General features: G+C 51.1%; 1 protein-coding gene across 6 annotated transcripts in view; it reads right to left on the bottom strand.

Moving 5' to 3' along the window:
- VDAC1 (voltage dependent anion channel 1) overlaps window positions 1-13,686 on the bottom strand; it is a 34,819-nt gene extending 21,133 nt beyond the window's left edge. Inside the window, exons 1-3 of one of the 6 annotated variants that reach the window (XM_003920587.4) lie at window positions 13,595-13,686; window positions 816-888; window positions 181-230 (exon numbers count right to left, since the gene is read on the bottom strand). In XM_003920587.4, coding sequence (XP_003920636.1) covers window positions 181-230; window positions 816-882 — 117 coding nt within the window. In that variant the 5' untranslated portion in view covers window positions 883-888; window positions 13,595-13,686. Of the gene's footprint in view, window positions 1-180; window positions 231-815; window positions 889-991; window positions 1,155-13,349; window positions 13,470-13,594 lie in introns of those variants that run through there. The other 5 variants (XM_074381526.1, XM_039476443.2, XM_074381522.1 and 2 more) reach the window with 5 other exon arrangements.
- Window positions 13,687-13,946: the final 260 nt, after the last annotated feature.

Here is a 13,946-nt window from a genome sequence, read left to right as displayed (position 1 = left end):
ATTGCCTGAACCCAGGAGGCGGAGGTTGCGGTGAGCCGAGATCGTGCCATTGCATTCCAGCCTGGGTAACAAGAGCGACACTCTGTCTCAAATAAATAAATAAATAAATAAATAAATAAATGAATGAATGAATGAATGAATGAATGAATGCTCATGTTCCATGTGGGTTGGACTACTTACCAATCCATTCTCAGATTTTGTTTTCAAATCAAGCTTTATTAAGCCAAATCCTAAAGAAAGAAAAGGTAACTTTTAATAGGTTAAATAAGTAACTAGAGAACAGCATCTCTGCCTCCCTCACGGTTGCTTCAAAATGCTTTTTTAAAAGAAGCACGCTCCTGCCACAAGGGCTGAGAGTACCAAGTCTCTGCTGTTGCTCGTGTGAAGAGCTCAGCTGCCACAGAACAGCAGCAGACAGAATGGGCACCGGCCCACCTGGGCCCCACCTGCACTCCCAGCAAGGACTGAGAAGAAGACGCCTGACAGCTGGCAGAGACACGGTCACAGGGCCTCGTGGGCATGTGCCTAAGCACAGGCTAAATATAGAAGCCGCGCTCCACTGCAGCAGCTTCCACAGCGCTGCTCCACACTTGGAAGAGAAAACAAGAATATCCACTTGACAGCACCAATGCAGGAGCCCGTCCGACTAGGTGCAGAACCAACTGCTTCACTCGCCACAGACGGCTTCTTCTTTCCCTCACATGAAAGTTCTCAACACCTGACCTACCCAGGTCTCCTGAACAGTTATCGGTCAAGTCTCAAACATACCAATTCACTCTGTTAGCTGAAAGGCACCCACTTTGTGCAACACTCACCATAGCCCTTGGTGAAGACATCCCTGGCAGATTTGCCAAGATCGGCATACGTGGGTGGCACAGCCATCTTCTGCTACAATAAAAGAATCACCAGAATAAATACATTGGGAATTAGGGAAATGAAGTTTTCCATCAGTAAAAATTATTAGATATAATTAGCAACCAACAGAAATCACCTAGCACTAAGACTTCCAGGTAGCTTATCCTCCCAGGTGTGGGCCAAGAAGCCTTCGCTGTCTTGTCCTTCATTTTGTGGCCAGAGCTTGAGGCACTCAATGAGTCTTTGTTGAAGGAGGATCAACACATTAGACCTCTCCTCCTCAGCATCCTCAGGACTGAGCCCAGGCCCAGAACATAGTAGGAGTCAGGAAATATTTGCTTAATGAATAAACTGTCAAAGACACATTCCCATAAGCCAGTGACTGTACTGAATTGCAGGACTCTTGCCAATAAAACATATCCTCTTACAAAATATCAGCTACTAGGACATTAAATGCACCAAACAGAAATCAGAGCTCTTCACGGAAACATCATTTTCCACGTGGCTCTGATTTCGTTCATTCAACAAATATTTATGGAGTACCTACTATATGCCAGGATGGACCCAATTTCTCCCAAAACTTTTGGACTTTATGGGAACCCGCTTCATATTTCTGACAGATAATACAGTAAAACCTAACCAATTTGGCAGCTCCTCACATGGAAAAAACCCAACTACATCCTCCAAATAAATTAAACTTCCATTAAGCACCAGTATGACTTTATTTTAAAAACTAACCATCAAAGGACTACTTGGGATTGCTACATATCACTAAGTCAATCAACAAACATTTATTTAGCACCTCAGTGGTCAAGGAAGGAGAGTAACTCCAACAGTCTTTGCCCTAAGGACCACACTGCATCCCTGGAAGCCTTTGCTTTGGCATGCTGTATATGCTGTGTACACAAGATTAAAACCCTAATCTGGGACTGTACACTGTGTGCTCTGCCCAGGAGGAGAGGGGATCACGTGTGAGAAAGCCTCATCTCCTGTACCTTCTCCATCCCTAGAATCATTAGTCTCAACTAACCAGAAGGATCATTCCATTCATTTTTAAATACAGTATACCTGAATTATCAAATGCATCTGCATATACACCACCTGAAGTTACATGTATATCTACTCACACAAATAAACACATGCATGAACTTGCTCATGGCAAGTGGGAGGGAGCCCACCAAAAAGTGGTTCCAGGCCGGGCGCGGTGGCTCACGCCTGTAATCCCAGCACTTTGGGAGGCCGAGGCGGGTGGATCACGAGGTCAAGAGATCGAGACCATCCTGGTCAACATGATGAAACCTCGTCTCTACTAAAAATACAAAAAATTAGCTGGGCATGGTGGCGCGTGCCTGTAATCCCAGCTACTCAGGAGTCTGAGGTAGGAGAATTGCCTGAACCCAGGAGGCGGAGGTTGCGGTGAGCCGAGATCGCGCCATTGCACTCCAGCCTGGGCAACAAGAGCGAAACTCCATCTCAAAAAAAAAAAAAAAAGTGGTTCCAATGATCCCAAGGAAACAATATCACAAATGGAAATTGCATTCTTGAGCAAGGCTTTAACTTCAAAGGCATTGCAGGAGGACACAGACTCACTGAGTATGTTGTAAAAGAAACAGTATAAACTTCCACAATTTTCAATTGGTCCAGGTCCTACTTTCCTTTTTTCAGATGCTTTGTTAATTTTATCCCAGCTCACTTTTGTGTCAGAGCACAGAAGAGGAGCTGTTGACTCTGTCCTATTTTTGTCACTGCTGTGTTATTTCTTGCACATGATCAGGCTGGAACCATGGGCAGGTCAGCTCACATTAGGATCAGGGTAGAGAGATGGGGGCGGGTGATCCATTTCACACTGCCCGCCATTGGCTCTTTCAAGTCTGGGGGCTTCCTTCTCCCTACTTGTTCCCGCTCCCAAACTCATCCTGTAGGTACAGCCACCCCAGGGGTAGACCAGGAAACCACCCACCAGATCCTTAAGAAATACCCTTTGCCTGACCCTCTCCTAGGAAAACAACTCGGGATTGAAATCTGAGGTAAGGTAACCCAGGGCAGATACAGAACATACCAGCAAAGGGCCCAGAACATTCTCCAACTGAGAGGATTAACAAGCCATCAGTGGACCAAGCACCCCGCTTCAGTACTACCCCTCCCAGCTGAGCCACAAACTCAGCCAGGAGAGGGGGCTGGGGAGGCAGGAGGAGAAGCAGTCCAGTGCTAATATCTGTGGGTCAGTTAAGACTTCCCTGGACCTTAGGAGCCAGAGCCTTCCCCACAATTCTCCCCTGATCCCACAGAAGAGACACCTCCCAGACACAGTAGCCTTCACATCTGGAGTGATCCCCACTCAGGATAAAGGCAGAACACTTATCCATTTAATGTTCCCCAAATGCCCTCTCTCATCACTAATCCCCAAAACCCAACAAGCACAGCCACCAGTCAAAACACACCCCACCCACAGCAAACATCAGCCTAAAGTACAAGGCTACTAAGGAGATTACCACCCAAGGACAAGGGACTCAGAGAGCAGAGCTCAGAAGAGCAGGCAGGACCCCACCTGGGGCCTCTAGCAGCTCCCACATGGCCAGGCTCTTCTGGGGCTGCAGGGTCCCACACACTCTCATACAGTTGGTACCAACAGCATGCAACAGAACTTGCTGGTTCACTAAAACATATCCTTATCCAACGCCTCACGGTGACCATGCTGGAGGCTGGCTTTCTCATCTGTGTATCATGCTCTCTTCCCCATCCCCTTGAATACAGACGATGAAGCATAATCTCTCCCTTCTGGGTCCCCAGGTAAGCATTCTCCCCAGCACAGCACCTGGCAGGGAAGACGCACAGATACCACTGGCTGAATGCAATCAAGTCTACTCCTGGGCCTGAGGGGATACCACCAAGGACAGCAAAAAGCTGACTCACCCCTTCACTAAAGGCCCCCAAGTGCCAGGCAGTGGCAGCTTCCACTCCTGCTTTGTGTGCACTTCGGCCCATCCCCTGCTACACTGATCTGACAGCACTAAGGAAGGCCTGAGACAGCTCTGCCACTCCCTGCAGTTCGGCTTTCTTACAGCTACAAACAGCACCACCAAAATGCCCATTTCTACACAGCTCTCAAACCCGTTTCAGAGACCATCTTATGGTAGAAATAATAATCTACAGCCAGGCACGGTGGCTCAAGCCTGTAATCCCAGCACTTTGGGAGGCCGAGGCGGGTGGATCACGAGGTCGAGAGATCGAGACCATCCTGGTCAACATGGTGAAACCCCGTCTCTACTAAAAATACAAAAAACTAGCTGGGCATGGTGGTGCGTGCCTGTAATCCCAGCTACTCAGGAGGCTGAGGCAGGAGAATTGCCTGAACCCAGGAGGCGGAGGTTGCGGTGAGCCGAGATCGTGCCATTGCACTCCAGCCTGGGTAACAAGAGCGAAACTCCGTCTCAAAAAAACAAACAAACAAACAAAAAAAAAAAAAAAAAAAAAAAAAAAAGAAATAATAATCTACATTAGTTTCCTAAAGGTGAGGACTGGAGGAAAGAACAGTCGGCACTGTGCTTTCACTTAACACCCTGCCAGGGCGCTGACTTGAAGGCTGAACCCTGGCCCTGGCCCCTCCCAGCCGCTCCTTCCACCCGGATCTGCTCCAAATCAGTCTGTACAGTTGGCTACTGACACACAGCTGTCTCTGCAGCATCCACCCCACAGGGGCCTTCACAGCCTCTAGAGGCTGCGCATGAAGCAGGGCCCTCTGGCATCAGCAAAGCAGCCAGCCCTGGACAAGCAGAAGTCAGAGGGTGTCCTGGGGAGACAGAACCACAGGCCTCTCTGCCAGAGTGATGGCTTCAGGGCTGAGCATGGGGGCTTCATTTCAACTGGTTGGTGGGAAACAGAGGGATGGGTAGGGCTGGGCTGAGCAGACCTGCCTGCAGTCACTGATGGCTTTGAGAAGGACTCCTTTTTCACACTAGGAGACAGGTGTCCCTGGTTCCCCTCCACAGCCTGCCAGTCTAGCTACCCCTTGGCTGACCTTGAACAAATTATGCAATCCCCATTCCAGCTGAGGAATGAAAATCCGGCCCATACTGGAAGCTCGGAGGGGAAGGATAGTGTATCTATCACCCAGCACAGTCTGCATAACACTTACGTAACCTCTGTCTTGGGGGTACACATCCTTCTTGACTCATCAGCTGCATGGCAGTGACAGCTGCTCTGCTCACAGTGCCCCCACCCCACCCAACCCCATACACCTACCCTCAAATCACACCCTTGAACTCAAAGCACCCCAGAGCCTGTCATGCATAAATTTATCCAAAATGTGGGGAAAAGCTACGTATATAAAGATGCTAAGGCCTGGCACATAATAGGCATTCAATATAAATGTGTTTGATAAGTGAATGCACAATGAGCATCAGAGTATTATTTAATAATGGGGTAAAAAGTAGAAACTTGGAATCTGACAACAGGAATTCAGTAAATTACAATGCAACCAGGAAGTAAGAGCTCCCTCTGCAGGGTCACTGTTGCAGCACCACCAAGAGTAGCGGAGTTGGGGAGACCCTCAACTAGCAATGACCCCCACTCTCTGCCTGCTCCCGCCTCAGCCTAAGGAGAGCTGAACTCAGGCTGAGGAGACCAAGTGTTTCAGAAGTGAGCACTGTTTGCTTCTGACATCAAAACTAAGCATGCACTTTATTCTAAGGTCCACTCAGAGCCACTGCTGAGTGAATGCCACATCTGTTTGGGAAGCTCACTTAACCAGCAGACTGGCAAAAACACAGATGATAACATCCAGTGTTAGTGAGGGTGTGGAAAACAATCACTCTCATTCACGCCAAGTGGGAGTACTACAGGTACACTCTTTTCAGAGAACAATTAACCCAGCAATAATAAATAACTAATTCTTTTTTTTAATTTAACAGTCGGGGTCTCACTATGTTGCCCAGGCTGGTCTAGTAGCAATTCCACTTCTACGAACTCACCCCACTGTAGCAACCAAGGAACTCAAAGATGTGTACATGAGAACGCTCACTGTAGCAGTATTTGTAACACAAAACCAAGAAGCAACTTAAAAGTCCAACAAAAGAAAAATGAATGAAAAAAAATTAAGGCACTATACTTGCAAACTAAGAAGTACCATGTGGCAATCAAAGAGAATAAGGTGGGTGGCTCATGTCTGTAATCCTGGGAGGCCAAGACGGGCAGATCACTTGAGGCCAGGATTTCGAGACCAGCCTAGCCAACATGGCAAAACCCTCTATTAAATATATTTTTTAAAAATCAGCCAGGCATGGTGGTGCTCACCTGTAACGCCAGCTACTCGAGAGGCTGAAGCACGAGCTTAAACCAGGAGGCGGAGGTTGCAGTGAACTGAGATTACTGCCCTCCAGCATGGATGACAGAGCAAGACTGTCTCACTAAATAAATAGATAGATAGATAGATAGATAGATAGATAGATAGATAGATAGATAGATAGATAGATGGATAAGGTAGATGTATGGGGTGGCATAGAAAGCTAGCTATGATACAGTTACATGAAAAAGGTCAGAAAATTCATAACTCCATATAATGGGAGGAAAACCTTTTTACACACCTTTCGGTGTTCATGAATGGATGGGAAAGCATGTGGAAGGATACGAGCCAATCTGCAAATTGGGTCTGGTTTAGATACGCTTCTGGAGAAGGAGGTTTAGGAAAAGAGTGAACTTCAAATCAAATTTTCATTTTTGTTCTGCTTCATTATTTAAGCTGTTTGTTTACATTGTTAATTTGTTTAAGGATAAAGAATTTTAATACAAAAATTAGCCGGGAATGGTGGCGGGTGTCTGTAATCCCAGCTTCCTGGGAGGCTGAGGCAAGAGAATTGCTTGAACCTCAGAGGCAGAGGTTGCGATGAGCTGAAATCGTGCCACTGCACTCCAGCCTAGGTGACACAGTGAGACTCCCTCTCAAAAAAAAAAAAAAAAAAAAAAAAAAAAAATTTTTTAAAGCCAACCACTGTGCCTGAAATTGAGCTGTGTTGTGTCCACAAGTCACATTCCAAGGCTGCTGCAGTGGGGGTGCCAGAAGGCTACCTACAGTGTCCATACAGATTCCAAGAACAGATTTAGACTATACTGAGATGGAAGAGTTATCAGGCAAGGTCCATGGGAGCACATTTCACTCCCAGGTGACCACTGGTGGCTTGGCTACCCTGCCAGAAACCATGAGCAGGGCAAAGCTCCCTAATTTCAGTGTGCACAAGAATCACCGCAGGTGCTTGTTCAAGAAGAGCCTGCCAGAAGAGGCAGAACTCCTCCTGCCGTGCCCCTCAGCCTGTGCCTAACAGGCAGGGCTGCCCCGAGGTGCCACTGAGAAGAGGAAGCTCAAGGCAATCCCTGCACTAAGCACCTACCAAGCCCCCACATAATAGAAGTATGCTCTTTTCTCTGCAGAGGCTCCCTCAATTCAGGCATGTGCTGGCGTGGTGGCTCATGCCTGTAATCCCAGCACTTTGGGAGGCCAAGGCAGGAGGATCGTCTAAATGCAGGAGTTCGAAACCAGCCTGGGCAACATACTGAGACCCTCAACCCTTTTAAATAAAAAATAAAAAGAAATGAATAATAATAACAATGAAAGGATTCAGGCAGACAAGCTTTGTACCCCTAGAAAGCCAACAACTACTGTAATGGTTGATACAGGGAGCAGGGTGCCCATGGGTCTCCAAAACTCAGCTAGGAACAGCTGAAAGGAAAAGTCTCTTGCGCAAAGATAAACACCCAAATGTGTTGCAACACTGTCTTGAAAGGCAAGGATGTGGCAGGGCTGGGACCTGAAGACCAGAAGCCACCCTGCCACAGCATTTCCCAGCCCATCCAAGTGCCCAGGCAGCAGGCGTAGTAACTACAGAAAGGGCTATCAGCCAGGCAGAAGCTCTAGCCCTAGCTCTAGCTTTTTCTGGCTATGCAATCTTGAGCAAGCCATTTATACTTAAGGTCTCATTTTGCTCACCTACAAAATGGGGCTAACAAAGCCTATCTTAGAAAGGCCTAAGGAAGTTCAAGGAATAGGTGAAACAGGCAGAACAGCAGGAGTGTCTGGCATGGAATAAGTGTTCAACGAAGGGCAGTGGTAACCATAATCCACTATACTGGATACTCTGTCTGCCCCTCCAGATCTACTCTCCTTCCTTCCACCCTGCTCTGTGCCCCCAGAACTGATCATTATGGACTGCTATTCATGGGTTTATGATTGAGCTTAGTCGATTGATGCAAGGCACTTGCAGAAGATGGGAGTTTAGGGAAGAATGAAGTTGGGGTACTCACCCTGAGTCTCCCTCCCTGCTGGGCCTCAGATGGGCAATGACTACCTTCCTCTACCCAAGGTCACAGCTCCTGCCAAGAAGCTCTCTTTCTTGTAGGCCTCAGGGTGTTAACAGACCAGACCAAACCGTCCACAGCTTTGCAAATGATGTCTTCATTAAACTCTCTTGGATTACCAAGTGTAAGTGTGCACCAGATCCCTGCAAGGACCCTAAGCAACAGAGCAATCACAATCATCATCACCATCATTGCCATCATCTTAGGATTCTGCTGAGGAAGAGAGTACTGTGGAGAAGTCCCTGGCTCCACTGTTTCACCAACACCATTCTAGATGGTCTGCCAGGGCAGAACTAGACCAGCCTATAGGAGGGGCATCAAACCAGCCAGGGATCACAGCAACAGCACCTCTTCCTAGCCTGAGGACCAGGAAAAGCAACTTCTCCAGCAGAAGGCAAGCCTTGCTCTAAAAGCCAACATGTGGGGGCGAACACAATCAGCAGCTCGCTCATACACACACACACTCATACACACACACGCGCACACACACACACACACACACATACACACACACACAAAACGGCACTTTCTCTTTCTTGCCAGGAAGAAAGAGCCCAGGGGAACATACCCTGGTTCGAGCTCCAGGATCCTGGCAAAGCCAATGGCCCTGTGCTGTGATAGCAGGTCTGTGTACTTAATGCAGCTGCTCTACCCTCCATCCTTCCACAACAGTCCCAAAGTGGGCAGTAAAGCTTTCCAGGGGTAGCTTCTATTTCGAAACACGCTGAGAGCTGGGCTACCACCAACATGGCTGAGTTGCACGCTGAGCTCCTAGACTCAGGAGAAGGCTGCTGACTCAGGGCAGCCTGCCCACCCGTCCATCAAGGGGAGGTGGCCTGGGCTAGCAGCCAGCACACTATGGTCTGGATTCCAGGCACACCTGGGGCTCCTGCCTGATCTCAGGGACCTCAAATTCCCTGGAGCCTCACTGCCTGGCTTGGCCAGGTGCGATTGAGACAGACAGTGCTTGGGCAGGTAACCTCGGGAGTCAAATAGACCTGAGTTCTAACCCAACCCACCACTTTCTAGTGGGCAAGTCACAATCTCTCCGCTCCTTTTTCTTCAGCTCTAATATGGGGAAAGAGCATCTGGATTGGCATCACTGTGAGGACTGAATTAGCAGGTTAATTAATATACAACACTTAGTACAGTGGCTGGCACATGGTAAGCAGGGAACATACATATTTTACCAAAAGTTTTCATTTTGAGTATTTATTATAATAATGGTTGCTGAGCATGTTCAAAAGGTCACTCCGAACCACAGGGTCCAGAGTCCTTCACATCCATAATGAGGCATTGTTTAGCTGACCAGGTCCTGGAAGAATGCCTCCCACCAGATCCCAGGGAAAACTGACCCTTATAATAGACGCTCAGCACCACTGTCCTTGCAACAAATAGGGGTGACTCCATTGTCCACTGCTGGCTGGTCTACACTCAGCCATGCACAAGCTCATTCTGATTGGTGAGGAAGAATAGCATCTCCCATCAGAACAGCAGTTTTGACTTTTCAAAAAGGCATTCACATCTACAGCTCCTTGCAAGGGTCCCCTGGAGTACAACTGCAATGCAAGAACACCACCACTCAGGCCAGGCCTTGAATCCCAGCTCCACTCCCGCCAGGCTGTTAGGCTCACAGTGGTTACCTCGCCTCTCTGTGCTCAAGTCTGCTGACCTGTGAAATGGAAACACACTACCTCTCTCCCAGGGTGTGTAGGGTGGTGGACGCAGCATCACAGAACATTCTTCGAGCCTCTAGAAAGGTGCTGAGCAAGCCCTCAATCAGCAATTACTGTGATGACAACCAGACTTTTATGGCAGAGAAACTGAAGCACAAGAAAGTGACTTGACCTGTGTAGGACAAACCCTACGGCTCATCAGACCTGTGTTGTGGGCCCAAGCTGCTCTCCAGTGCTCTTTCCAGCACAGTTCTGAGTAAAGAACTTAGAGTCCCACTCATCCCAAACCCCCTGAGTAAGTGGTTAAATGGAGAGATGTGCCCAGACCCAGCTGAGGAGCCCACTGGTCACCTTTTCTCAGTGGCTACCACAGGAGTCCATAGAAAGCCCAAAGCCACGCCAGGCACGGTGGCTAGCACCTGTAATCCTAGCACTTTGGGAAGCCGAGATGGGTGGATCACCTAAGATCAGGAGTTCAAGAGCAGTCTAGCCATCATGGTGAAACCCCATCTTTAAAAAAAAAAGAAAGAAAGAAAGACAGCCCAAAGCCACAGATTACAGAAACTCAGAGCACCAGGAGGGGAGGCCTCCATGCTTGGGCTGGTCCTCTGACACACATGCGCCTCTCCCAGTCACTACCACCGAAGACACTGCACCAGGGGAAATTCCAGCAAGGGCAAAGTGGACTTCAGTGCTTCCGGAGCATCTTCCTGGTAAAGGTGGAGGGTGGATGCCCTTCACCACCCCAGCGTGGAGTTCACTGTCCACATCCGCCTAGTGTTCAGCAGGGGCAGGGGTCCATAGGCACCTCATCCCTGTATGGTCCCCTGCTTTCTGTGCTACAAATAACCCCTGCCTACACCCCAACTCCAGAAGAGCAGAAATAAAACTAATCAACAGTGAGCAGTCTCCACTACCCAGAGGCAGGCATCATACTCAGGACAACTCCAGCATAAGCCATCAATCCACCCACCATGAGGGAAGGAGTAACAGCCCCAACACCTTCTGCAGAACCCCATTCACCCATGTCACCCTCCCTGCAAGCCCAGAAACACCAGTTCAACAACTTTCCCTCGAAGGAAGACGATGTATTTAAAGCACTTATTTCAAGACTGTTACAGTTCTTTAAATATTTGTGACTCTCTGCTAGGTGAGGCTGTTTTCTGCAAGTGAGATGTCTGTGTCCCTCAAAAGGATGTCCAGGGCTGGGCATGGCGGCTCACACCTGTAGTACCAGCACTTTGGAAGACTAAGGCAGGTGGATTGCTTGAGGCTGGGAGTTTCAGACCAGCCTGGCCAACATAGTAAAACCCCATCTCTACTAAAAATACAAAAATTAACCAGGTCTGGTGGTATGTACCTGGGATCCCAGATACTCTGGGAGGCTGAGGTAGGAGGATTGTTTGAGCCCAGGAGGCAGAAGCTGCCATGAGCTGATATGGTGCCACTGTACTCCAGCCCTGGCAACAGAGCAAGACCCTGTCTCCAAAAATAAAAAATAAAAAAATAAAAGCCGGGATCAAAGGGCTATGGTCTGGGCCTGCAGCCCTTTATATGCCCCTTCAGTAATTCCACATATACCTAATGAGCACCTACGATGTTCCCGCTACTCGAATAGTAAAACTCTGTCAATAAGGGTGGGTGGATTCTGATACAAGAGTGCATTTATCCCCGCCCCAGACCCTTCTCAAGCACCTACTATGTGCCAGGCAGCACCAGCCCACTCACTGAAGACAAAGTGAGTTCAGTCTGACCCCTAGGAGCTCAGTCGGTCCAGAGCTGGCGTGGGCAGAATGAACGCAGGCCCTGGGTAGTCTGCCCTGGCCTTGCCAACAGTGGAGGAGTTTAGGAAATGGAGGCGCCCTTTAACCTACCTCCCCAAGAGAAGGGGGAGGCTAGTCAAGGGGATAGGGGCACCAGGCGGAACGGGCCTCCAAACTAGAGTCTGCTCCTGCATTCAAGATCTGCACATGCATCGAGCTTGAAAATGTCAGGGCCGGGCGCGGTGGCTCCAGCCTGTAATCCCAGCACTTTGGGAGGCCGAGGCTGGTGGATCACGAGGTCAAGAGATCGAGACCATCCTGGTCAACATGGTGAAACCCTGTCTCTACTAAAAATACAAAAAAAATTAGCTGGGCATGGTGGCGCGTGCCTGTAATCCCAGCTACTAGGGAGGCTGAGGCAGGAGAATTGCCTGAACCCGGGAGGCGGAGGTTGCGGTGAGCCGAGATCGCGCCATTGCACTCCAGCCTGGGTGACAAGAGCGAAACTCCGTCTCAAAAAAAAAAAAAGAAAAAGAAAATGTCCATTTGTAGACTTGCAACGTTTTTCATAAATTATCCTAAAGTTACTCAATACCTGGTATACAATGCTTGTTAATAATAGTGTAAGCATGCTTAAAAACAGGAGTTACACTTATTGAACCCTTTCCACAATGCACGTGTAGCAAAACGATCTGCGGGGGATGGGCTGGATTCACCGAAAAAGCCCCAAAGGTGTCAGGGTTTCTGCTTAGCCCTTCTCCATACCAGCACTGCTAGAAAGGTTTCATGTTAATTCATTTTCTTCTTCCCCAACACTCAACGAAGGAGAGATACAACTGCTCCCATTCTACAGAGGAGAAAACTAAGGTTTAGGGTCCTCCCAGTTGTGTGACCTTGGACAAATCACCAAGACTGCCGGCCTCTATTCCAACCTCAGGCTCCGAATCAGTTTCCCCAATGCCCAGCCGCATTTGGCGAATGAATGAACGACTGACCCAGGAATCACTCCTAAGGCCAAGAAGGCCACATCCTTCCCCGTGAGGCCTCCTTTTCTAAGGCCAAACCTCCAGCCCAGGCCCGACCTCCGGCCTCTACGTCCTAAGTCGACTCTCGGCCGGCGCGTTCCGCCCCAGAAGGCTCTGGCACAGGCGGGCGGTGCCGGGCGCCAGCTTCTGCGGGCGTGGGCCGGCCAAGGCGTGTTGGCCTGGGGGCGCGGGGCCACGGTTGTCACGTGAGCTCACTACCGCGGCGGCAGCGTGGCCAGCACCGGCCCCTGGGCCTGGCCTGGCGCGCGTGGGCGGCGGTCGGGTCCCCGCCGGATCCGCGCTGGTGGGATCCAGGGCCACAGGGCGCCGCCGGGGAAGGTCACCTAGACGCGGATCCCACCGTGCCTCCACGCGGCCGCCCGTGCCCTTCCGCCTGCAAGCCCGGGCCGCCTCTCGCCCCAGCCGCAGGCGTCTCTGGACCCTCGGCCGCGCGCTTCCCAGCCCTGGCCCGCTCAGCGCCCGCCTGCGCGGCCTTCTCAGACCTCCGCTGCCCAGCCAGGCCCGCGCCCGCCGCTCCCGCTCCCTCCCCTGGGCCGGGCTCCCGGGGCCCCTAGCCCTGGCCCTCGCCCGCCCCTCCCTCAGCGCCTCCTTCTCAGCTCCCTAGGCGCCCGGCCCGCCGTCCGGGGTGCAAGGGAGCCGGGGCCCTTTTCCGCTGCGCCTACCTCCGAGGCGGTGGCGGCGGGCTCGGCGGCGGCTACGGCGTGGGCTGCGGCGCGGAGGCAGGGAGCTGAGCGGAACGGAGCGGAGCGAGCAGCGGGGCCAAGGGCGGGGCGGCGCGGACGGCGGCGGCGCGGACCCGCCTCCCCTCCCGCGCGCCCTGCCCGGCGCGCTCCGCCCCCAGGCCCCTCCCGGGAAAGCTCCCTGGCCTGGCCCAGGTCCCCATCCTACACCCGGGCCGCGCTCTTACCCTTCCGGGCCCCGCGGCCCCCGCAGCGAACACGGGAGCCTGCGGGGGTGTGCGGGCGCGCGGGAGGATCTGCGTGCGCTCGGGCACGGGGAGGCGCAGGCCTGACGTGTGCACCGTGTGTGCGTGCGCGGGGACACGCGGGTCCTTGCTGGAAACCTCGGCCCCAGTGGCAGCGCTCTGGAAGGAGAAGGAGGCCTTCCGATTCGCTGAGCGGTGACCCTGAGGTCCCTGCGCTAATGGAAGACGCACCTGGCTCCTGGGCCTCCTGCTCTGCTTCAGTGCTGCTAGATCCCCCGGGAGTTGATGTAGTGGCCGGCGCTGGACCCAAGCCTCGCCTTGGTGGACGAAGTGG

Source organism: Saimiri boliviensis, chromosome 1 (assembly GCF_048565385.1).
Source record: "Saimiri boliviensis isolate mSaiBol1 chromosome 1, mSaiBol1.pri, whole genome shotgun sequence".
Lineage (NCBI taxonomy): Eukaryota > Metazoa > Chordata > Mammalia > Primates > Cebidae > Saimiri > Saimiri boliviensis.
The sequence above is the reverse complement of the archived record's forward strand: the minus strand, read 5'-3'. Positions and strand labels throughout refer to the sequence as shown.